Source organism: Lemur catta, chromosome 8 (assembly GCF_020740605.2).
Source record: "Lemur catta isolate mLemCat1 chromosome 8, mLemCat1.pri, whole genome shotgun sequence".
In the NCBI taxonomy this organism is placed as follows: Eukaryota; Metazoa; Chordata; class Mammalia; order Primates; family Lemuridae; genus Lemur; species Lemur catta.
The window spans coordinates 63,632,970-63,659,595 of NC_059135.1; the positions used below are offsets into that span (position 1 = coordinate 63,632,970).

Consider the following 26,626-nt stretch of genomic DNA (forward strand, 5'->3'; position numbering starts at 1 on the left):
GTGACAATTAGGAGATGGAGAGAGGCAGAAAGGGAGAGATTGATTTTATATGTCACCGAAGCACACTGCAACAATATGCCAGCGTGACTTTCAAAATGGCCTTAAAATATTCCAAACTCAGGGAGTTTCCTTGCTCCTGAGTGGGAGTTGACAGACTGTCTGGCAGCATTAGAAAGAGGCAGAGAAAAGCTGATGTCTATATTGTGTCCTCTAATAACATTCTGCCTCTGCGGCATCTCCCCATAAGAAAGATCCGTGTATTTGTTGTGAGGTGTGTGGGGGGTGCAGGGGGGATGCGTGTGGGTGAGCTCTGCCTCCCCTTTGTGCAGGGGGCCTGATTTCACCTCTCACATCTGGGAAAACCAAACCGAAGGACACTAGCCTTCCCAAGGTCACCTAGAAAATTAGTGTGTGGCCTGGGGTGGGCGCGAGAGGAGAACCCAGGTGTCCCGACTCCAGCTTTGTGGTTGGGCGCTAAATCATTTTTCCTCCCTGTGAAAAAATATCACTGGGCGGGGGGGAAGTGAGAGATTAATCAGACTTCCTCTTTTTCCTTGCCTCCCCTCCCCCTTACGGAGATAAAACTCGGGAAAGCAAAAGAGGTGCCTGCTCTGCAGTTCTTAATCTGGGTCCCCCAAATCCACCCCCACCTTCACTTCCCCACCCCCGACACAAAGCGATCCGGGTCCCCAGGGCTTCCGCCCGTCCAGCCGCGAGCCCGGGAGGTGAGGAGTGGTTAAAACTCAGCCCTCACCTCCAGCGGGTCCCGGGCTCGGCGGCGCCCAAGCCCCGCCCCCGCGCGCCCTTCCCCCACGGCCTCGGCTCGCCAGCCCTTCTCCCCTCTCCCCATCGGGCGCACCCACCCCAGATGCCGCCTGGCACCGAGCGCAGCCGCCGCCGCCGCCGCAGCACTTTCCACTTGTACTGATCGCCTCCCAGCCCGCTCAGCCTGCCCGCCCGAGCGCAGCGCGGCCAGCGCGCCCGCCCTTGGCAGCCCGGAGCAGTCGGGCTCCGGGAGGAAACTCCTTGGGAGCGCCCTGTCCGGGGTGCCCTCTGCGCTCTGCGGTGTCTTTCTCTCTGCCCGGGAGGAGGAGGAGGAGGAGGAGGAGGAGGACGTCTGGTCCCGGCTGGGAGGTGGAGCAGCGGCAGCAGCAGCCGCCTCGGCAGCCGCAGCCGCCGCCGGAAAGGGAGAGGCAGGGGCGAGCGAGACTTGGAAACCCCGAAGTGTCCGCGACCCTGCACGGCAGGCTCCCTTCCAGCTTCATGGGCAAAGTGTGGAAACAGCAGATGTACCCTCAGTACGCCACCTACTACTACCCCCAGTATCTGCAGGCGAAGGTGAGGGGGCGCGGGGGTGGGGGACGCCGGAGGACGGGGTGCCGGGGGCGCGCGCAGGCTCGGGCCCGGGGAGGGCGCGCCGCGAGCCCCCGCGGCCCCCGGGCGGAGTTGATGGAAGGTTGCTAACTATAGCGCTGGCCGGGGCCGAGCCGGGCGGCGCGCGGGGCGGCGGCTTCCCGGTGAGCGGAGTGCGGAGATCGGGTTACAGAAAGCCGCGGGGGGAGAGACTAGACAGGAAAGAGCCGCCAGCCCCTTCCTGGCCCGCGAGGCGGGGAGGGTCGCGGGGCGCTGGCTGGTCAGCGGCCGACGCCTGGGGTCCGCGGCTGGCCCCGCTGGGGGCGCGGCTCTCCGACCCCTTCTCCAGGGCCTCGCCCTGTGAGCGGTAACTCTTCGCCTCCCCCGGAGTGGCGCGGAGCCTCACCCCCATCCTCCCCAAGGGACGCCCCTCAACCTCCCGCGCGCGCCTTGTCTGGAGCTTGAGGGGGGGCCTGGACATTTTCCTCCCCGCCTCCAGCCCGGTGCGCCCGCCCCTCGCCTCTGATCTTTGTGCGGTGTGGCACTTCACCTGGTTACTGATTTCTACTTTTACGCTTGTGTTTTGGGTAGAAAAGTGGCCAAAGTTCACTCAGCGTTCATTGAGGTCCCTTTTAATCTTCTCTGTAGCTTTTGCAAAGGAGGGACAATGGGCAGATGACAGTGGAGAAAAAGAAGTGACTTTGTATTTAGTTAAAAACAAAACACCAAACCAAAAGTACCTTATATGTTTACCACAGATCGATTTCCAATGGTGCTTTCTCAGAAGTGGCCTCGGCACTCTTAGGTAACAACAACTGATGACATGTAGCCATATAAATTGCGACTGGCTTTCTAGGGACCCTGGGTACTTTGTTCATGGGCCTATCTTATTTTATGATAAGAATTTGATGCCTCCTGAACTCACTGAAAAAATTATTGGGGTCCATGAAGACTGGAGATTTCACTGCTTTGGAAGCTTCTGCTACATGTGGGAGGGTAGGAGTAGGATACACCAGCCTTCTTCAGCCGGTAACATCCATCACTAACATCTGTCAATACTCAGGCTGTCTTTCTAGATCACAAAAGAATCAGGTATGGATGCAGTGTCTGAACTTTCTTTGGGAGGTGTTAATCATGCCCTAGTTGCTGCATTTCTCGCCTGGTACAAAGAATCTCTGATTCAACCCTGATAAGCTTTTCTTTCTTAGAATGTGTGTGGTCCATGTTGTCATGTACCTACAATGCACCCCTGTATTTGTCTATGTAAAAAGCACACTTGTCAGCGTTGAGACCAGAAATTTCCTAGCATTTAAGGGCCCCGTTTTCACTCCACTCAATTCCCATTTTACTTTGGATCACCAGAAAGCAGCAAGATGGTAACAGTAAGGATACCTATTATTTGTGTGTGGTTCTCAAGTATTTGTTTTCAGAAACTTCAGGGGGATGCTAATTTTCTCTGTGAGTTACATTGTAGCTGTTCAAAGAAATTTTGTGGTGTAATCAATGCGCTGCCTTTTAGATGTCTTATATATTTAATGCACTTGTTTAAATTATGCAGCATTGGGTGCCTAAAGGACAGCCTCTTCAACACTTAACAATATGAATAATAAATACATACACTCAGGTGAAGAAGGAAAAAAAGCCATGGTTCTACAGGCACATTTACCTTAGTAATTTTTATGTACCATTAGTAAGTTCGAAACCAAGTACATAACATTTAATATAGCTAATGCAATGCCATTTGGCTTTTTTTGCCCTGTAAATAATTGAAGAGAGAGACAAACAGCAGAGCCTGCTCTAGTAATTAGGGTCGGATCCCAGAAAGCTTTAGGGCTCATTTTCTGATAGTGTGCTTCCTGCATAAAGCATTTAATATTGATTTGTGTTGCGGTAAATGACAGTCTCAAAACATATTTTGCTGTTTCTGCTATGAAATCTGAAATCCTGTTACTCTGAATCCCTTTGTTTCAGAGAAAAGTGCACATATTCACTTGACCTATATAACATGGTATTAAAGTTAGGTAATTAAATCTAAATTCCCTATCGTAAATGTATCTTGGTTATCTCAGAGAGGGGCGTGTTCTAAAAATGACACATGATTAGATGCAGATTTTAGGTAAGCAGAGTTTGGAATGCATAATCTTTTTTTCCTCCCTTATGTATCTGTTGGTACCATGGTAGTAGTACCATTAAAAAAAGAGAGAGAGACTTTGTTTGGTTTGTAGTTAAAAACATGTTGCCTAATCTGCCTAAAAAGTTAATAAGCTCACTTAGAATCTGTTGTCTACTGTCATGATCCTGCCTCCTGCGTGTGTGTGTTTTAACCTTCCTGAAATATGGGATAGAAAACATCACTCTGTTTAAAGTACAGTGATGTGTTTGCTAGCCGGAGTTGTTTTGAAACTTCTGTTTGGAAGCTATATCAAAAACTGAGGAGTGGCATAGTTATTTAAAAAGTGATATTTAACTTGTGATCAACAGATAGATGTGATTTTCTTGAATCAAGTAGGAATAAACAGATGTGTTTTCTTTTCCTCAGAAGGAATAGATGATACCAATTAAAATGGCACTTAAAAATGCATTTTGTTACCATACTTTAAAAAATTACATATGCCAAACTGTTCTTGTGTTAATGATACAGTTAAAGTCTATTTTGGCAAATTTATTTTCTGATTTTTTTCCCATAAAAACATATTAGTTCTACATTTATTAACCAAAAAATAACATCTAAGGTGCTGTATTAGAGCAAATGACCATATTGGTATGCTTTGTGCTTTGACAGAAAAAAAAAATCACTAGAAAAAGTAATAGTCTGCATTAAACATAAAGTAAGTTTAAGAGTACTGTGGAAGGGCAGGACATCTGTAGGAATAAAAAAGATTGTATAATTTTCATAATACCTTGGTGTAGAGTAACATAAATTTCAAGTAACCTGATTTTACACACTGTTGGATGTTTTTGGGTTTCTCAGTCAGGATGGTCTTATCCCAGCAGGTTCTCTTTATCACCTGACACATTCATTCTGAAATGTAGTCTGATGCAGCTCCATCAATGTAAGCGCATATAGTTCTAAAGAGTTTTCTGAATTTTAAAATGACCTATGCTGTGCTATATTAAATTTAGTATTCACTTTTTCACGTCACAGAAAAAAAAATTGGTAATCTAACATTTTAACTTAAAGATTTGTATGTCCACATTTTCAACCAATGGGTGTATTAATTTCATTTATTGTACAGGCAACCCTTGAATCATGGTCTGCTTATTTCAAAAATTCCACATACATTACTGCCAGTGGAGGTATGGAAATGTTTATGGGGATTGAAATACGTAGTCTATTTCTTTTGACAAAAAGGATGTACAAAATTTTCTTTACATGATTAGTTAGCTATTTTATATCAACAAAAGGCAATTTGACACATTTGTAATCTTTATTCACATAGTTCTAAAAATATATTTCTAAAAAGAAAACAGTAAGACAACTGAGAAATCACTTAATCTCTCCAACTCCCCCACCTACCACCAAATTAAAAAAAATAAAAATGTATTTCTATAAAATATAACAAAAGCTTGATTTTGAAGTTTTTGTATATAGAGCAGTATTGTTTTCTATGCTGAAGAAACAGCTATACTAAAGAAATGTTTGTTTCTGAAACTAAACATAATTTTTTCTTTTAAGTCATTTTTGTATAAGTGTATGGCAAAAAGAACATATCTGCACCTATCTTCAAAATCTGAAAAATAATAAATGATATTAATTTGGGATTCCATTAATAAAGGCTACTAGGACAAAACAGTTTTTCTGAATTAAACTTTTCCATACACTAACTCTTACTTAGTTGTAGCCAAATGAATAGTATCAAATGATCTGTTTCTCCAGAAATTAGAAGTCCTGATTTGATACATAATACTACTGAGTATAATAAAGTGGATTGGAAGTATGAAAGCATAATAAATATTAAGACCTGGGGTGCTTTTTGTCTTAAGAAGTAGCCATGTTTAGGAGATGAATAAAATTTGCTTAAATATATCAATTTAGCAATGCAATATTTTGCACTGATGAATAAACCTTATTTCCTTAGGGGAGTGGGATATTGTGACTGTCTGGAAATGGTATTGGAAGACTTAAGGTCATATAAATGTTAAAATGAAGATGCATTATAATGCAACATTGTAGCACTCTTCTCTTCCAATAGCTATTTCTTTTGAATTGCCTGTACTACTTCTATTTTATAAGTTATCTCTTCCTATGTTGGGAGCCAAATCTTAAGCTACTAGAAGGGAACAAGAAAAGAAAGTGAAGAAAAGTAGGAAAGTATTCATTTAGTATTAGTATAGCTAGATAGACTTTACATCTTTGGCAATCTTGGCTTGGAATTTAAATTCAAATATGGGTACTTTCCATGTAATATATATTCAAGAAAAAAATTTTGAAAACTTTACTGATCTGTTGCTCTTTGTATTTTGCTTAATGGTTTATTAAAACTTTAAAATTACCTCAGCTTACTTAATGTGTACTCAAATTTTAAGTTACAGATCTCTTAGCCAAACACAAAGATACCTTTTTTCCTTTTCTTTTTCCTGAAGGAGTTGCCAGAAAAGAAAATCATTTTTTTCTGTATCTGTTTAACCAATAAAAATCATATGAGATAGATCTAGAATGGAAGTATAAGTACTCAGTAAAAATGTCATGGACACTTAAAAATTGCTCATTCTTTTTAGAGATGAAGAATTTATCTAGTTTATTTGCTATTGTATGCTCAATTAACTAAAGTTTATTTTCTCCAAGTCAAGTATGATCTTGCAACCCTATTGTAAGCCGGTCTTCAAAGTATGTCAACATCTTAGTTTCTTGCTTGATTCCTAGAGCAGTAGGTGCTAAATAAATGCTTGTTAATGAACTATTATTATTTAGAAAAAGTGCGTGCAAAATTTTCTTAGACCAGAAAAATTTGTAGACCAAAATCTACAAATACAATAATCTAGCTTAATTTTCTAATGAATTCTCAATATAGTTTGATTTGTGCTTTGATTTATTTTGTTCCTATAATGAAACCTCTCAAATATTTTATGAGTTGAGTAAGATCCTTAAGATGAATCATATATCAGTTGGACAATGCTTAATTTATGGAATCGAAAGTGTCTTTTGGTGTAAATTTTATTAAAGAATATGGGTGCCAGAGAAAATCTCATAGAATTATATTGAGGGGGAAAATGTTACACACTGAATCAGTGACTCAGCCTGTCTATGTCTCCTATCACCAGGATGCTCCTTCCCCAACAACAGCCCAAATTTTGTCCTGCTTAATTTTCAAGAATATCTCTTTTTTCAGTGTATTTCAGACTTGCTAAAAACATTTATTGATTTGATGAATAATAACTAAAGTATGAACTAGGATTGAGGTGTTGGGAATTACAGTTATCTCTCAGTTACTGATTGTTGCATAACACTAAACATGATACTTGGCCATCTAGCTTACAAATTGGGAGAATATCATTTTAATCCCATTTATTGAGATATTAAAGAAATAAGCAGGAATATATCAGGTTGCTCTTAAGTGAAAGTGTTTTATTCAACGTAAAATAGCTTATTTTAAAGAAATGTGGTAATAGTATGTCAGTTATTTAAATGCAGCACCATAATATTTGGTATAAAACCAAATCAAATATTCAAACATTGAACATTGGGCTTGGGGATTTTATGCGGGATGAATTAAATGTTCTGGTTTCTTTGCTGTTTCATCTTAATGAATAAATAGTAAAACCTGGTAGAACACGGCTGTGTCTCAGGAGAGGCAGCACTTGGATGGTACAGAAGTTTACCACTGGGAGTTAGGTCAGGTGATACACAGCAAAATGTCTTCTTAGAACTGTGTGTTGCACACACATACAAATTTGAGCACACACATAAATTTGATAATAAAAACTAAATATTTCTTAATCTGATGGATACGAGGGTAATAGAAAAGTGTAGAGGGGACAGCGACAGCTAAGCCAATGAAAAACTGAACATATATCTTCCATAATCTAATTCCTTACTTTTGCTTAATGCATCTATTCTCCTTAACACAATTATATGAGTATTTTAATTTTTCAAACAAGCACTGGAAAATAAGCATGTCAAAAATGATGAGAAATAAAAAAGAGAGAGCAAAAATCAACATCTAGATATCCTAGGGGAGAAGAAATGTATAAACCTGAGCATTATCATTCTCTCTATATTGTCTTATGTTTAATTCTTAAAAGGATGCATCTGTCATTTTAGAAGATGGAGAATAGGTATAGTCTTCTGGATGCTGAATTTGAAAAGTAAGCCTCTAAAAGAGAGTTTGGATGCTAATGTGAACAATTAAGTTACAGGTAAATCTGGCACTGTAAACATGCAAAATCAATGTCAGTGGATGATTTCCTACATTGGCTATAATGTCTGTATCCTGGAATTCAGTAAAGTTTTTAGCTGGCATTTTGTTGGAAAATTGTTGAGGATCATGAAGGGCTAAAACACTAGCCAATCAGTTGTATTTACTGAGTGACCCCAGTGCACCATTCTCTCCACTTGACACTGGGAAAATTTAGGGAGTGAAATATCTGGTCCCTGTTCTTCAGCACCTCACAAGCTAGCAGGGAAGACAGAAGAGACACAACATAAGAAAAAGCCAAGAATATTTACAAATAATATACCCACGAAGGCAGTATACCAGCCAAGCTTCAGAGTGACACGGAAGGCACTAAGATATATGTGGGATTAAAAATTGCCATGTGTTTCATGAGAAAAAGTAACGTGCTAATAAAAGCTGCAATAAATCTGGGAATTTTAGAAAGAAATTAGGCTTTAAGTAAATGAATGAAAATTGTTTGAATTGAGAATCGCATCGTTTTTTATTTTTTCTGCTTTATAATCCTATTGAATACTTAACATTTTAAAAGAATGATTTTTTTGTACTTAATATAAAGTACTCCTTCCCCTCAAAATTTCACATTCAATTAATTTATTTCATATTATTATTTTTTCAGTTTTCTGCTTACAAATGTACTGTAAAGCCAACCTATTAGAGGTGTGACAGCCTGGTAATATAATCCTTAAATCATGACATAATGGTTATATAGAAATGTTACTTTTATTGTTTTGAACCACTTGAAATGATGTGTATTTCTCCTAACTCATTAGCCTTGCCTATGGCAAAGGGGAAAAAATAAGTTTGAGCTTTTGTAATGCTGCTAATTAGATCACTGCTTGCCTGCAATCTATACATTGATAATGTGTCTAATGTAAGCTGGCATTTCTTCAGAAAATAAGATTTTAAAAACTATTCCTGATCTTTCATAGATATCTCTTTATCTGGCCATTATCTAGTTTAATTCTTTTAAAATAAGCTGTTATTCACCTCTGCAAATGGAACCCAGTGCTGCGGGAGTCATACTATCCTCAGACCCCAGAGTCCGTCCCTCTGGCTGCCCATTGAACAACATGTGCTATGCAGTTGGGCTGCTGGGGCCCAGATAAACAGTGATTTCAGGGAAAGTTTCTGTGCAATAAAACAAGATCACTTTGTAGATGTCATAATAATTTTCACTGGTCTTGAAGGGAAATTACATCTATCTTCCCAGCTCTGTAATTGTGGCCCCATTTCACGCACTACCAGTTGTGTTTTTTATGCATTGAAAAACTGAATACTTAGAATGGCAGAAATGGACAGATACATCATGGAATACCATGCTCTTAACTTGAGTTTCTTAGTGGGGAGGAATCAAAGTTGCCAAAAATGAATTTTATATTATTAGCTTATACTTATATTATCCTCAAATAACAGTATACTGTTTCCCCTGCTAAATACTTTTTAAACATGGTGATTTTTGAGTTGCTATTGGGAGTATATTTGTACTGGAGAACCTCTAAACCCTCTCTTAGCCGCAGAATTACAATGAAATATTTTCACAGTTTATATAATAAAGTCCCAAATGAAATATTTGGTTATAAGGAAAAAGTACATTTTATTAGAAACTTGTAATACCATCAGCTTTACCTTTGTCTTCTCAACAACAATTTGGATTCATCACCAAGCAGGCTTTTGACAAATGCAGACATTTATAAAAAGAAAAATTTATTTTCAAGTCATTAACTGAAATACTCTCACGACCCTCTCTGCCTCCTACAATGCACAGCTCTGATTAATTTCATTGTTTTTAAAATGAAAGTCTAAAAAAAAAATGGTGCCAAATCCTAGCCTCTTCTTAGGTTTCATTCCACATGATCACTTGCATACTTTTATTTTAAAAAAATAAACAACACAGAAAGAATTGGCTACCAGAGAACTGGCTACTAGATGATATTTTTCTTGTGCTCTGTGTGATTTGTTCAATAATTGGTGTACTGCAATTTATAAGAGAGTTGTGTTTCCAACAAGTTTTATTCCAAATAGTTAGCTTGTCAGTTGGATATTTAGACCTTGAAACTCATTTCATATATAAATAGTTATACTTAATGATAGGGTCCCCAGCCAACCGATAAGAGCCTGTAAAAGTAATTCACTTTATAATTCACATACAGTTTTCTACTAATGCTACCAAAGAACCAAGTCACCATACCAGACATTATTTCTTGGAGAGAGAGGTACGAATTCAGACTTGGAATTCCAGGAACCTATCTCTGCCTTCTTCAGAGGAGTGGGGAGACAGGGCTTACCTGTAGTCCTTCAATAGGGCTTAGAGATTTTAGGACTAGGGAAGGAGTTTCAAGAAGATAGACAGTGGGGCTTGTGGTCAGATGAGCCAGGAGATTGTTGGCACTGGAGCTTCCCACTGAGGTCAGGCCGTGGGAGCTGTCCTCACTGCTAAACTAGCTCCCCACTCATCTGTTTTTTCTTCTTGTGCTGGCCTCGGAGGTAATCTCTTGTTCCCTTTTCCCCTCCAATTAAAAAAAAAAGAAAAATTATTATTATTTTTTTAAGCAGCCTGAGGGTTGCTAGTTGTATTCTTCACCCTGAGCTCACCACTGGCTAGATTATTACAACCTCACAGCTTTTCCTCGCTCTTCTCTAGCCCTAAACATCTCTTGAGTTTGGTAACAAGAAGGAAACGTAAAGACAAAGTATAAACTGTCCAATTCTGTGATTTTTCTTATTTTTAACGTGTCCTGGTCCGTTGATGGTTCATAACTCTTAGGGGAACCCCAGACCTCCTTGAAAACCTGATGATGGTGCATATTTCCATCAACCTCAAATTTTTACTTAGAATCAGCCTGTGGAGCACAGGTTAAGAGTCCTACCCTGAAAGGAGGACAAACGTGGAACCAATATATGCTTAAGAGGATGACTCAAACTAGAGACCCCGAGGTATTTTGTTTCTGGGTTTTGGCCAATAGACTCTGGGATGAAGAGCGGGACAAGGCCCAATGGCCTGCGGAGTGGGAGCAGGTGAGAGTGAAGTGCCGGGCCCTTCCTAGCAAGGGTTTGGATAATCCCAAAGTGTCTTTCCTTTCTCTCTTCTCTCCCACTCCCGCCCCCAGCTTTTCTTCTTGCACTCTTAGAGTTGAGCCACTCTGGACTTATGTCTGACCACTAACAAGTGAGTGTGCTAGTTGGAGATCTGCCAGGATGATTATCACATAAGCTCCTCCCACTTGATCTGCCCCAGTCAGGGGCCAAGCGCGGCTGACTTAATTTGGCTAAAAAACATCTTTGCTACCTCTTAATGCTATAGATTATGATTAAGAATTTGCTAACTACAATTGCCCCTTTGAGTCAGATTTTCTCTTCTGATTCCTAATTCAATTTTATATGGAAATTTTAAATTTTATTTGGTAATGTATAAGTGTGTTATAGAAGCACAGACATGATGTAATACTTTAAATAAAAGTACATAATTAGCATAATAGAAAATATCTTGATGATAAATGTGTACTCCTAATGAGATTAGAATTTAAATATGACATGGTCAAATAGTAAGCTATTAATATTTTTTCTTAACTCATAATAAAATTTAAAATCACATCACATTTCTTCTATTTCTTGACTATGTCACTAAGTTATTCTTTGTCTAAAACATAATCACAAAAAAGTTGTGTTTTTTTAATTTGCCAAAGACTAAAAAAAGATGTTTCTTACTTGGTAATAGTTTCTTAGATTTTAATTTTAATAGCAGAAATCTTAAACATTGATTTTGATTACCTTTTTTTAAAGGAGTAGGTTATTTTTTAACATAAAGATAGGATTTAAAATGACAGGGGGTGATATCTGGTATTCTTTTCTCCCCTCTGTTTCTGACACAAAATTCAAATTCATGTTTCGGCAGTACAGGATGTTCTTCAGTGCACATCCTTTGAGCCTTCAAAATTTGATTTGACTGTGGTCTGACGATAGCATGTTGAGATAAGTACATTGTGATAGTAATCTGCGCGTCTGAGCCCTAATGAACATCTGCTTTCTAGGGCGCCACAACAGCACCTTTCTTTGTTTTGTCTTCCTTGGCTTCTTTGATTTGAACCCCGTTAAACCCTGCATATGGGGTCTTTTGGGGGTTTGTTTTTCAGTATGCAAATGCTCCTTCCTCTCTTTTTGGGGGGGGAAAAAACCCCTGTATTTTAAATATGAATGAATGCACTGGGAATTTAAAAGGAGTATGGAGGAAGCACACACTTACAGTTCTTCTGTTAGCAACTCAGACGTATACTGAAATCATGTAGTTAAGATCATATAGATGGAACTACCTGGCCAGTTTAATTGAATTCAGTAAACACTTACTGAACCGGCCTTGTATTAGGCCCTGGAAAGTGCAAATATGTAATGAAGACATAGTTTGTGTCATCCTGGAACTCAGTGGGATAATTTTATTTGTTTATTTAAAATTTGTATGGAGGCGTAGTGCACAAATTTTAAATATATAAGTTGATCTACTCATGTAACAGCCACTCAGGTGACAATATAACGTGTTCAGCATCCAGAAAGCACCCTCATTTTTACCTACCAAAGGTGACTGACTAGTCTGACTTCTATCTTTGTAGATTGGTTTTGCTTATTATTGTTCTTTATAAAGATTGAATTATATAGTTTGTATCCTTTTGTGTCTGGACTCTTTAGCTGATCATTATTTTGGTTTGATTCACTGATGTTATGTGTGCAATTGTTGGTCTTTTTTTTTTTTAATGCTTTGTAGTATTCCATCACAGAATATACTGTATCACAATTTATTTATCTGTTCTATTATTAATGGACATTTGGATTATTTCAATTTGGGGCTATTATGAATAAAATTGCTATAATTATCTTATTCATATCATGTGTTCAACATATATACTTACTCCTAAGAGTGGAATGTGTAGGTCTTAGTGTATGTGTTTGTTCAGTTTTGGTAAATATTACCAGTTTTCTACTCCTGCCAGCAAATCATGAGAAATCTAATTGCTCTGTATCCTCACTAAAACTAGGTTAGTATCAGTCTTTTAACTTTACCCCTTCTGGTGGGTGGCATCTCATATGGTTTTAATTTGCATTTTCCTGATGATTAATGATATTGGGCAGTTTGTCATATATTTATTGGCCAATTGGATATCCTCTTTTGAGAAGTCTCTTTCAAGTTTTTTGCTAACTTTTTAAAAATCACAATTTTATTGAGATATAATTTACATACCATACAACTCAACTTTTTGCTCACTTTTTAAATTGGGTTGTCTTTTTAATTGATTTGTAGGCTTTTAAATATATTTTGGATACAATCCATCAGACATATGTGTGAGAATATCTTCTAATTTTCAATTTTCCCTTTCACTGTTTTATTGATATCTTTTAATAAATAGATGTTCTTAATTTTAATGAAGTCCATTTACTAAACTTTTATGATTGCTTTTTGTGTCTAAGAAATCTTGGTTTACCTGAAAGTCATGAAGATATTTTTCAACATTTCCTCCTAAAAGCTGTATTTTATCTTTCATATATAGGTACACAATCCATTTTTAATTAATTTTTGTGTTTGATGTGGATAGGGTCAAGATTTGTTGTTGTTTTTTCCCCATATGGATATCTAATTAATTGATCCAGTACCATTTATTGAAAAGACATTTTCCCCCTTTGAATTTCATTGTTGCCTTTGTTGAAAATCAGGTGATCACATTTGTGTGGTTCTTCTGGACACTTGTTTGTTCCATATGTATTCTTGTGCCAATGCTACTACTCTGTCTTACTTCCTGTAGCAATACAGTAAAGTATGTATTCTTCAAAGTGATCTTATCTAGGTCCTTTGCTGTCTTAACTACTGTAGCAATACAGTAAGCATGTATTCTTCGAAATGGTCTTCACTATTCTAGGTCCTTTGCATTTCCTTATAAATTTTAGCATCAGCTTGTCAATGTCCATAAAAAAGAAATTTACTAGGATTTTTAGTGGAATGATATTAAATATATACATCAGTTCTGGGAGAATTGACGATCTTAACACTGATGAGTCTTCCAAACTTTTAGTAGGATATATCTCTTATTTATTTATGAACTTAACACTTTTAAGTAATTAATAATAAAACACAATGAAAAGTTACTATTGTTTTAAATACTTGTTTCATAAATACATCCAGTGATTTCTTCAAGATCTACAATATGGTAGTTGGCATAGATTCTGTGAAGAAAATAATTCTTTTGAAGAGATAGAGAGAATATTTATTATCAGAGATCAAAATTAATTTTGAAAAGTAGCTTGCCACTGAAACTTACCCTTTAAGAACAGATGACATTTTTTAAATTTTTCTTGAATGTATCTCAAAATATGAAACTGTTTCCTCTTTATACTTTTTATTCACTTTTTGAGGTTTAATTTGATGTTGTTGTGACACCCCCTTGCCGTGTCTTATATATTTATAAACATAATAATAAATTGAAAATTAATTTTGTTTGGAGGATTTTCTGACATCCCTTATGATTTTTTAATATGCCCCTGATATTGTAAAAGCAAAGATTGAGAGTTGCTGCCTAGACACTAACTTCTAAGCACTAGAACATGCTGCTCTATGGGCCTCAGTTCCTTCAAACTTTTTCTTAGATGTTCCAAAAATCTTATATATATATTTTTTCATGCTTTATATTGAAGGTTTTAAGCTTTGATTATTGCCATATTCAGCCAGCCAAAAACAACTACATAGAACGTTCAAAGCTTATTAGTTCTGGCTAGGTTAGCCTAGGTTGAGTAGGAGGTTGAATAGATGACTTCTGAAGTTCCTTTCAACTCTAAATTTTATGATTCTGGGAATTTATAACATCCAAAAATCACAGAATGTTAGAATTGGAAGGAACTTTGGGATCATCTGGTCTAAGCCACTCATGTTACAGATGAGGAAGGCTACCCAGAGTGAAGAGAGAGAAGTAGAGCTCTGGAGAGGCAGAGTAAGGGGGAAGTGGCAGGGGGGCGGGGGTTGCGGAGGGCCGGGGCCTAACGTCACGTGACTTGTCAATGCCTTGGCCTGCAGAGGAAGAACGGAGAAGGGAGACCACACAGGGGCCTCAGCAGTCATTCCAGGAAACTGATCACAGAGGTTGGATGGGATGTGAATGGGGCCAGTGGCACCAGCTGGTGTCTAAACAGGAATCAGTAGTGGTCACTCTGTCTGAGGTCACCCAAGAGTCAGGGCTGGCCAGGCTTCTGTACTTCCTGCCACTAGCATGGCTGCTTCTCTTGATTTCACAGAACAGTGTCCAGAGCTGATTCTGCTTTGCTCTCATGTTTCTAACCCACTGACGATTAGCTACATAGCCCATGGCTGGGCCCTGCCCAGCCTCCATGCTCCTGGCCTATGTGTGGCCCTGTTCTGTTTCTGGATTTTTCCTTCACCACATTTCCGACCCTCTCACCTTTGCAGCATGCCTGGAGCTTTCCCACATTGGCAGGTTAGACTCCAGAATACTTCATTCTTGCTATACTTTCTCTATTCTGCCATGACTACCTGCTGTAACCTGTTTGGTCAACAACAACAACAGCAACAAAACCCAGCAAGGTTCTGATTAAACACCACCTCTATCTATTGATGCCAACCCTCTTGTTCACCACTCTGATGGGAACCACTTTCTCCCTAATGCCAAGCACTTTACACCAGTCTCTGTTTTTTTTCCTGAGATATCTGAACACAGTTGGCAGGTGGGCAGCACTCAACATACAATTAGGATTTAGGAGCTCTGTTTTAGTCAATTATATGGACGATCTTGGAAAAACAAAACGCACAGTGGGTGGCATCAACAAGCCCATTGTACTATTTGGGCACAGCTTTTCCCTCATGCTGTTTAGATCATACACTCATTAAGTCCACTAGCTGAAAATGTCACAACTGGCTATGTGCCATGCCTTAGAGAAATCAAATACAGGAGAAATGGGGATATATTAAGCAAATAAGAAAGAAGATTTTTCCACAATTTACAAAAAGATTCTACAGTGAAAATGCCTCCGTAGTTCATTTACATATTTTAAAGATTATTACAGATCACTAACTCTTTGACAGAAAGCATAGTTTAAAGTTAAGCCATCATCCAAATGCTGGCGAGAATGTAGAGAAAGGGGAGTCCTCCTATACTGTTGGTGGGAATGTAAATTGGTGCAACCACTATGGAGAACAGTATGGAAGTTCCTCAAAAAACTGAAAATAGAACTACCATACAACTCAGCAATCCCACTGCTGGGTATATATCCAAGGCAGGGGAAATCAGTATATCAAAAAGATATATGTATTCCCATGTTTATTGTAGCACTATTCACAGTTGCCGAGATTTGAAATCAACCAATGTCCATCAATGGATGAATGGATAAAGAAATTGTGGTGTATATATACATAATAGAATATTATATAGCCACAAAAAAGAATGAAATCCTGCCATTTGCAACAACCTGGACGGAACTGGAGAACATTAGGTGAAGTGAAATAAGCCAAGCACAGAAAGACAAATATCGTATGTTCTCACTCATATGTGGGAGTTAAATATTAAAACAATTGATCTCATGGAGACAGAGAGTAGAATGATGGCTACTAGAAACTGTGAACGGTAGTGGGAGTGGGTGGAGATAAAGTGGAGATGGTTAAGGGGTACAAAAATATAGTTAAATAGAATGAATAATATTTGATAGCACAACAAAGTGACCATAATCAATAATAAGTTAGGGTATACTTTAAAATAAGTAAAAAAGTGGAATTGGAATGTTCCTAACCCAAAGAAATTATAAATGCCTGAGGGGATGGATACCCCAATTACCCTGATTTGATTAATTCACATTGTATACCTGTATCAAAACATCACATGTACCCTATAAAGATATACAACTATTATGGACCTATAATACTTAAAAAGAAAAAAGAAAAAAAATGAAGTTAAGCCATCAGGAATTATGGCATATTAAAGATTAATTAGATATTAAGAGAAATGGTTTGTGAAATTTCTTCAGTCCATGGGAACAAATAAGTTTATTTTATTGTATTTGATTTACACCCAACTTCTTAGGATGGCATAACTGAGTAAAAGCACGGTGCAACTGCAGCTAGCTTTGTTTGTGTTTGTGTTTGTTTTTATTTATTTCTCACTGTTTCAAGGATCCTCTGCCCTGCTTGGCTCAAACCTTTCCCTTCTGTAAGTATGTGTGACCATAACTGATGAACCCTGGAACCTGTGGGATACACAGACAGAAAGGACTATGGACAATTTCAAATCGTGTTATCTGTAAGAAAACCAAGTTGTGTGTGGACCATTATTATTTGACAAGTGTCGTAGACTTGTGGGGAACCTTTTTATGTTGGAAGTCTATATTAATTTAGCTGTAATCAAATAAGGCCACATTCAAGAAACTTTAATTAGGTACACTTAAAAATGTACGTTATTTTATAAAAATTTAACTTAATATATACTTAATTTCAAAAAATGAAAACTATTAATTTTAAAGTGACTAACCTTTTAATGACTTTGTTGTGTCTGCTTGTTGTTGGAAAGCATTTGAATATTTGGTTGCAACATGGAGGTCCACACTTTCAGTTGATCCTCTAGATGGGTATCAGTCATTTGTGACCTTAAGGGCATCTTGATTTGGGTTAAGTAGGAGAATGTGGATTCACAGGAATAAATGGTTGAAAAGCAAGAAAGCATTTTACGGGCATGTTGCTGAAGGTGCAGGTATTCTACTGCATTTTTCCATATTTCAATTGAATCTTTCTTAGCATCCATCAATGACTTTAACATATCATCTGAGAGCTCAATCAATTCCATGTATAGTTCTTTAGGTGCCTTGGTGATATCAACTAGGTGAGGCTGAAATGCTAATTTGAGTGTGATGTCGTGATGCTCCATTTCATTGTATTCTCCATTTAATAAGTCTATAACAGCTGTGTATTCTTCAAATGATTTGCATATATCATCCTGCTCATAAATGACCTTTGCTAACTGGGGAAAATGTTTATCCAAAATTTCCTGTTGAAGAAGAAGTGTTTTGAAAAAAGATGCTTGGATTTTTGGCCACATATCATATATAGACCTTGCAAAGAGATATTCAAGATGTTTTGATTTGACATGGTATCACACAGAAATGCTGCATTCCTATAGAAATCTTCTTTCAATAATTCACATTGCTCATTCTGTTCTTCATAAAATTTAACTATGTGTTCTCACAGAAATAAAATTTTGGCTAACACCTCTCCCTGGGATAGCCAATGCCCTTTAGAATGATACCTCAGCTTTCAACTTTGGCATGTTACAAAACTGAAGATGCTGTGTTGCATTTGCATGAATATAGTTAACAATACTTATAACTTGTTGCAAAGTGTCACTTAAAATAGTGGCTTTAGCACAGAGATTTTGCTGATGCAAGATACTGTGAAAAGAAATGAGAACATCTGGATCTGTTAATACTTCTTTTATCTGTGCAGTAAACCCTTCATGTTTTCCTGTCATGGAAGGTGCACTGTTTGTATATACACTCACTAAATTTACCAAATTCAGTCCAACTTCATGACATTTATATTGAAAGTTGTTGAAGATAATCTATTCCTCATGTTCTGTTTGCAAGAGTTATGACCCAAATGAAGTATAAAACCTGCGCCGAGTCAGTAGTATCAGTTGATTCATCCAAAGAGATTGAATAATATATATTTTCCTTTTGAAGTATTGCATGAAGTTGTTCTGTAAAGTTGAGAGCTAATTCGGGCTGCCGATCAGTTCTCCTTGAAAGTGGCAGTTGTTTGTACTTTGAAACGTTATCTGGGTCTGAGCATCCTACAACTTCAACAATGCACTCTTTCACAGTTTCTACATCACTGAATGGCTTCCCTTTTTTCCCTGAGTATATAAGCTACTTTATAAGTTGCTTTAGTGGCATTATTTCCAAGTCTTATTGCTGCTTGAAAGAATTGTCTTTGCTTTTCATCTTTTAATTTCTGCAATACAACCTTTTGCACCTGTCCCTCTAATTTAAAATATTTATGGTCCTTATGACTGTTAGCACTGAATTTCTTTAATGTTGATATTGCAGTATCACAAAGCAAGCAAATCATCTTATCTTTACCAGAAACAAGATAATATTGCAATTCCCAATCCTCATTAAAAAATCTATTTTCTTCCTTCAGCGTTCTCTTGTTCTTTGATGTGATGGGCTGTTAAGCAGACAGAATTAAAAAATACTGTTGAGCTGTACACCTATTCACAAATTCCACTTCAAACAGAAACATAGTGCACCAATGTCAAAAGCTGATAATAGACTGGTGTTTTAGACCCCTATAAACTCTCACCAACCAGCCTCACGTGGTAGTGGTGCCAGCTAGGCAGGAGAAGTTAGAACTAAATCATGAGTGTAGCAGCCGTCAGTTTAGCCCTTATGGCTTACTAATGTTCTAATTGTGCCAGTCAATCTGGGATAATTATTTCATTGAAACTTATTATATTCTTTGGTATTTTAAATACGTTCATGTTAAAAATAAAATAAAAATATAAAAGGCAAACAAAAATGTATTAATAAAAATAAAAGGATTTGTTCTGTAAAATTTGGATTCAGTCAAAAGGCTACACTTAAGGACCTAGAAGGCCGCAGGTTCCCTACCCCTGGTCTTAGTCAAGGAGGTTTTCAGTGAGGTGGTGTGGTTAGAGAATGGGGAGAGACATGCCTTTGTGGACAATTTAGGATGGCTTTTTTATAGAGCAATTGACTTCCTGGGCCAGAAGATTCTCTCTTTTGAGATCGAGGGAATCATTTTACATAACATGTTGATTCAAAACATTCTGCTGTTAATAATATTTGTGTTTAAATAAATTGTTCCAAACCTCTCTCAAAACACAGCAGTAGCCTAGTATTTAGATATCCTTTACTTACTTGATTTTCAACACTGAAAGATGGGTATGCTGGACACTTTAGAAGTCATATGCATTCTTTGTTTGAGTTAAAAATGAACATATTCAATCAGAAAGATTTAAAGTCCAAGAGGAAAGTGAGGGTTCAAATAAGCAGATGAGGAATTGTTATCCTTAGAAATACAAGGAGTTTTCTTTTTGATACAAGTTTACTTCTTAAAATAAAAGTTTCTGGTTTTAGTACCTTTCATCTAACTTTCTCAATGTATTATGAAGCTTTTGAGCATAGTTCACCTGCATTTTTAAGACTAGGCAGGCAAATTGAAGCAGATATAATATATAAAATTCTATGTTGGTTGTGAACTCACTCTTAGGCAGCCTGTAAAATCTCATTCTTAGGATGTCTAAAAAATGGAGACATTTAGAGTTTACTAATTTGATTTTTCTTTTTCTTATTATATTGTAACTTTCACTAAGTGGCATTTCATTTAGACTATAATGTATAATAAATTTACATTTAATGTTAGACGGAAAAAGACTGAGAAAGGAAATATCAGGAAAGAAAAACCACAACTTAAAATTATATGTATATTTGGTAACATTTTAATAGAGCATTTTGTTAACAGTAATTTGTGTACGTGTGGGCCTCCTTCACAAGAATGTAAGATCCTTAAAGACAAGAAGTATATTTTGTTGAGTTTTGTACCTGTTATAATGCCTTGCACATAGTAGGGACTTAATAAATATTTATGGAATTGAATCCATATCTTTTGTTTACTAACATGATAAACGGGAATCTGAGGCACAAACAGAACTCTTTAGGGATGAAATGTTTCTGCTCCAAATGCATACATGGTTAGGATAAAAATGGGCTTTGGGGGTAAATTACCTCAATTATGTTCTCAATCTTGATGTTTATTATTAGACTTGATCATAGTGTCCTTGAAGGTGATCACTACTATTAAGCTAATTTGTCATTGTCATATAAGCACTAAGTGAAGTACAAAAGCAAAATAGCCAATGCCTATCTTAAATTAAATTTGATGAATATAATGTGTATAGAAATGGGGGGCCCATTTCTACTCTATTAGTATAATTTGAAAAATAACATAGATGGGGCATTATTATTGAAAAACAATTAAATTTAAAAAGTGAAATAAAAGGCTACGTTTCTAAAAATGGTATTTCTTAGGGTTAGCTGGAGGTCTCTAAGGGCCTAGAACGGTGTGTGACAAGAATACATGATTATATTGGTCAGAGTTCTGATAGGAAACACATGACACACTCAAGCTTGGTATTTAAGGAATGTTTAGTTTACAAATGTGTTGATAGGACTTAGGGAAACCGAAAAGAGATAATGACGTGTTTTGAGGCCAGCCAACGATGGGTACCTTCATTGTGCAAAGCCTGAAGTAGCAAAGGGTGGGAATAGTTACCAGCTCTGGAGGGGAGCCTTGAGAAGGAGTGATGACTTTCAGCCAGGGACAGCGCCAGCCCACCTTGCCCAGACATCACTCACTCTCTTCCCACCCTTAGATCTCCTGCCAGTGCCTCCAAGTGGAGCCAATAGGGGACCCCAGGGAGGACGATCCCACTGGTGCAGGGCTCAAAGTCGGCCTCCCAGGGCACAGAACCCAGTGGAGACATGGAGAGGCCCATGGAGGTGTGGGGCCCCATACAGTCTGTTGACTAAATGAATGGCTGCTTACTACTTTTCTTAGTGGATAGTTTTGTTTCTTTCAGTTAACTGTGCTATTCATTGCATTCTTAGAAGTCCCTGTTATTACCCAAATGAATGAGATCAGCAGTATTTAGTGAGTGCCTACTACATACAAAGCATTTTAACAGGCCTGTGGAAATTTTCTAAGAAAATTAGCTGCTGGTGGAGTTATACCTTGCTTTCCATAATAAATACCTAAAACAACCAAACAAGGGTTGACATTAAATACTTTGAGGTGACATTATAAAGTAATCCAAAGCACCTCATTTTAAGTGAATTTGAAGCTTACTATCTAAAGCAATCCTCTAATGAAGCTCTGTCCAGTAGAACTTTCTGGGATGATGAGAATGTTCTGTATTTGTACTGCTTGATACAGTGGCCCCTAGCCTCACGGTACTATTAAACCCTTGAAATTTGGCTAGTGCAACTAAGGAACTGAATTTTTAGTTTTTAGCCACCTGTTACTAGTGGCTCTCACATTGGACAGTGCAGCTATAGTAATTTAAGTAAATATACACTCTTTGATTTAATTGCTTTATTAATCCAATTTGATAGAAAAAGTTGGGTCTTGCAGTTCCCGATTTTCAGATTGCTTGCCTTCATCTATAGGAACCCTGCCAATAATGGTGACCAGAGCATAAAGGGAAAAGAAATCAAAAGTGACTGGAGTGGGGCAGCTCCTAAGGTTTTGGCAAATAAAAGCAAAGCAAAAATAAAAAACCATACAAGAACGATTTTATGTTATATGGTATATGCTTTACAAATGTAGGTTATATCTATTTGGGCTGAATTATAGTTAAAAATAGACCATTGTGTCCAGGTGCATCACTTAAAAAGCTACTTCAATTAAAAAAGAAAAAAATTCAGGCTGGTATGGTGGCTCATGCCTGTCATCCTAGCACTCTGGGAGGCCAAGGCGCCCAGGAGTTGGAGGTTGCAGTGAGCTATGATGATGCCACTGCACTCTAGCCGGGGCGGCAGAACAAGTCTCTGTCTCAAACAAACAAACAAAAAACCCCAAATCTATTTCTATGATGTCATTATTCTGGATATTTGATCCTTAACACAGTGACTGCCATGTGGGTTGTATTTTAACTCAGGCTAAGTTTGAGCCCGGGGCTTCGTGAAGCAAAACGCTGCAGCTGGTTTGTGAAAATCTTGTTGATGTTCTTATTGTTATAATTAATATTGACAATTTAATTCTAAAAATGTGGATTGCATTGCATATAACTCACACACAGAATACAATAAAAAATAATAATAAATTAAGAAGGATCATTTTGTTTTGTGGCCCCAGGGAAAAGAATTTTTTTCTCTAGTGTGGCAGTCAATGTGTTAATTGCCACACTAGTTGCTTCCCAGTGTAGGCAATTGAATGCAAAGACGATATTCAAAGAATGAAGATAATTGGCCACAGTTTTTGGGATGGAAATTTAAGAAAACTTGAATGAAGATAAGAAATCTGCTATGTGCACAGCTAGATGAAAATATAACTGATTACATACTAAATAAAGGTATATTTATCTTCCCTTCAAGGTTGTGATATTACGTGGCTTCATTTTATTTGTTTTCCTGGGTCTATTGATGCATCTATACACATATATAAAAATATATTGAGCTTTATGATGTCTTTAAGTCTGATCTGAGAGTTCCCTTGGCCCTTTTCATGACACTTTTTCTTCTTTTTAGCTTGTCTGCAGAAATCTGCATTATCCTAAGTCCAGAATCAAAAAAAACCAATCATTTGAGGCTCATAATTATTCCATAAAGAGAAACAGATTATTACATCATAAATATGACATATTCCCTGCAATGCAACTGAAAATACTTTGTGGGACATTGACTTCATGGATATTTGTTTCCAGTTATTCTACTCAAGCCTACTTTTTGCCTACCTTTTCTACATCATGCCTTATTTGATCTATTTTTAGTAGGACATAAGAATTATATTTGAGACTTTGCCTTTTAAAAGGAACAAATTCTAAATTTCATTATGACAGATTTTAAAAGTGACCCTTGCTGTACCCATTCAAGAATATTTTTATTTTGTTTGTTGTGGTAAAAGAACATGAAATCTGCCATTTTAATCATTTTTGTATGTGCAATTCAGTAGCATTAAGTACATGTACATTGTTATGCAGCTATCACCATTGAAGAATATTTTTTAATCCTTAATATTGAGAGATGCTGTTTCTAAGTTTCATGGAGATTTCTTTTCTCTTCCAAAAAGAACAACAAAATCCCATGAATCCTCATTTGTTTATATCAGTAATGAATCATCTGCTAAAAGCTCATCATGACATTTTAAAGTGGTATTAAATTAGCAAAGCTTTTGTGAACTTGTTCATCAACATATATAAAAAAAAGAACTTGTTGAAAATAATTTTTTTCTTTCTTTTCTTTTTCTTTTTAAAAGAGATGCGGTCTTGCTCTGTCACCCAAGCTGGAGTGCAGTGGCGCAGTCATAGCTCATTGCAGCCTTGATCTGGTTCAAACTATTCTCTTGCCTCAGTCTCCCAAGTAGCTGGGACTACAGGGGCACACCACCACACCTGGTTAATTTTAAAAATTTTTTGTAGAGATGGGGTTTCACTATGTTGTTCAAGCTGGTCTCAAACTGCTGGGCTCAAGTGATCCTCCTACCGTGGCCTCCCTAAGTGCTGAGATTACAGACATGAGCCCTCGTGCTCAGCCCCCAAATAACTTTTAAAATGAAAATGTCACTGTAAACAGGAAGATGATGTTATTTTGCTTCTTTCTGTTTCAGTTCTAAGGGAATTTTGTCAGAAATCCAGCCAACACTATAGACCAATGATGTGGTTGGCTGAAGAAAGATTGTGGTTGTCAAGTGTATAGGGTATGTCACACTTTGTGACTCACCTTCCTTAAATGAATTTTTCAAGTTTATATAATAATATCTAGACTTAAGTGTACATTCTTTTGTTCATTTAATTGAGTTCTTGAGATGATAACACAACAATGAAATTTTTAACTTTTATATGCTAAAATGCATCATTAGCTCATAATGCTTTATGAAAATAGAAAAGATAAAAACCAGCTTTCTTCCACACCATAGGTCCACCTTCCTTGTTGCCATAGTAGCCAGGTAAACACTAATAAAACCAAATGGGCATCAAAAAAGTTTTTCACATAAATTGTGTTGAAAATAATTCACAGTACCTTTACAAAAATAGGTTATCTGAGTAGAGGAAGAAAAGACTCCAGTAATGGAAGAAAAGTAGTCCAACTTCATTTGAACATAGAAAGAGAGTAGAGGGGGTGGAAATTTGTGTTGCTGAGAAAAAGAGTTTTCAGAGTAGACTGTTCTGGTATTTTATACCAATTATGTGCAGCTATTGCTTTGAATAAATTTTGCTGCCCTGCTGAGATTTCCTTTTTACAAATCCTGGAGCAATTATAAGATGGAAGTCTGGAATGTATAAACAATGTCCTTTGAACAATAAATGAGCCTCATTCTTATAAAACTCAAGGGTAGGAATGTACTACTTTTTATCCTATGGTTCCTTGCCTTTCCTTCCCCTAATCATACCACAGAAATTAGTGTCTAAGAGTGTAAAAAACATGAATTTTTGCCTAAAAATACTTCTAAATGATAAATTTCATCAAATTAACAAAATCTATCTGTGGCTGCATGATAACCAATGTACTTAACAACTGTTCAATACAGCTATTGATTATATATTCTCATTCTATTCTATTCTGTTTCTGACCTTAACACAAGAATCTGTAACGAATTACCTTTTTCTGTAGACCTGGAAACAGAACACTGCACCAAGTCATTGTACATGAGGAAAAACGACACCCTTAGAGCGTAACATTAGGCTGAGTTTCCAAATGCCAAGTTGTTTTATGTGACAAAGCAATCTGCACTAATTAAGGCAAACACTATATGCAATCCTAAAGAGAAGTCAATTGTCACTTAGCGTTAACTGTAAAAGCCTGAACTCCACTATTTTGCTGAACTTACAGACCTTATACAATGTTTACAATACGGTTTGGAGAGTTGCCTAGCATTGGAATATATGCAATTAAACAACATAGTTGCACGGCCCTTTTATGTCAGCACTGCTAAAAGACTGCCATTATACATACTCAGGATAGTCATTCTTGGAACTCTTAACATAAACAGGAATAGAGAACATTCATTTGTAATTCTATCTAAGTACGTGTGGGATTTTATTTTATTTTATTCACATAAAACCCCCCTGGAAACTAAAGATAGCAATAATAAAGGGATCACTGAATGAAAATTATTTCTTTGACTGTCAAAGAATGTAACACTTTTGTTTGCAGCTGAGCCTAAGCACTCAACTTATTTGGACTTTTATTTAAGCTTGTATAAACATGGGAGATTGTATTTAAATTCATTACAAAGTGAATTTTATTTGTTTGAAAATAACACCAGAAATTAATACAAAATGCACTTCCTGGTTCCCTCTTTCGGGCATTTTCTAGAAATAGCAAATGCAAAGAGGCAACAGAATATTATAGGTTAAAATGAAACAAAACACAGGCTAAATTTTAAGCTCACATCGTGTTTTGGTAAAATTTGATTAGGCCAACTTAATAGTTATAGCTAGACGAGAAGGGTTGAGCCTTCGGCATTGATAACAACAACAAGATGGAATGACACACATCTGAAGCAATTTTTTTTTTTTTTTAGGAAAGTGGAAATATTTAAGAGACTGATTTATAGTTCTATCATTCAGAAATATAAATACATATTTTTAATGTGCATATTGGGTTTTCCCTGAAGTATTTTTTTCCTGCCACTTTCCCAGGGATGTTTGGCTTTATAATTCTGAAAAATAGCTTACATTGTCACAAAATAAAGCATAAGTATATCGACTGACACAAAAAGATGTGACTCGATATGGGGAGGAAGATTTGAGCTTAATTTAGGTCACTGGATTTTTTGACTCCAGCTGTTTTTGCCTCCAATTTCTAGTCTGTTGTCTGAAATTTGGGAATTTGTTAAGCATGTCTCTAGAAAGATTTGAACTGCCTGACACAAGCTTACCTGTTGTGGCAAAAAATAAATAAAAGACTATCAGCCTGATAAATGAAAGATTTGTAGCATGATGTTTGAATGATTGAGTGCTAGAGCACCTTAAAATATTAGAAAGTTACCTGCAATATAATATTTTGATTTAAAAAAATGTTTTCTTCCCTCTAACACTGGCCCGTAACTTGTAGTTCAGAACCCTCAATACAGACTTTTTGTCTATTACTTTCTCTTATATTATAAA

The 26,626-nt window shown here is 37.1% G+C and overlaps 1 protein-coding gene across 5 annotated transcripts in view; it reads left to right on the forward strand.

Moving 5' to 3' along the window:
• The first annotated feature begins 817 nt into the window (after nt 1-817).
• Nucleotides 818-26,626, forward strand: part of RBMS1 (RNA binding motif single stranded interacting protein 1) — a 210,886-nt gene continuing 185,077 nt past the window's right edge. For all 5 annotated transcript variants that reach the window (XM_045559528.1, XM_045559534.1, XM_045559532.1 and 2 more), the window contains exon 1: nt 818-1,338. In XM_045559528.1, coding sequence (XP_045415484.1) covers nt 1,264-1,338 — 75 coding nt within the window. In that variant the 5' untranslated portion in view covers nt 818-1,263. The remainder of the gene's footprint in view (nt 1,339-26,626) is intronic.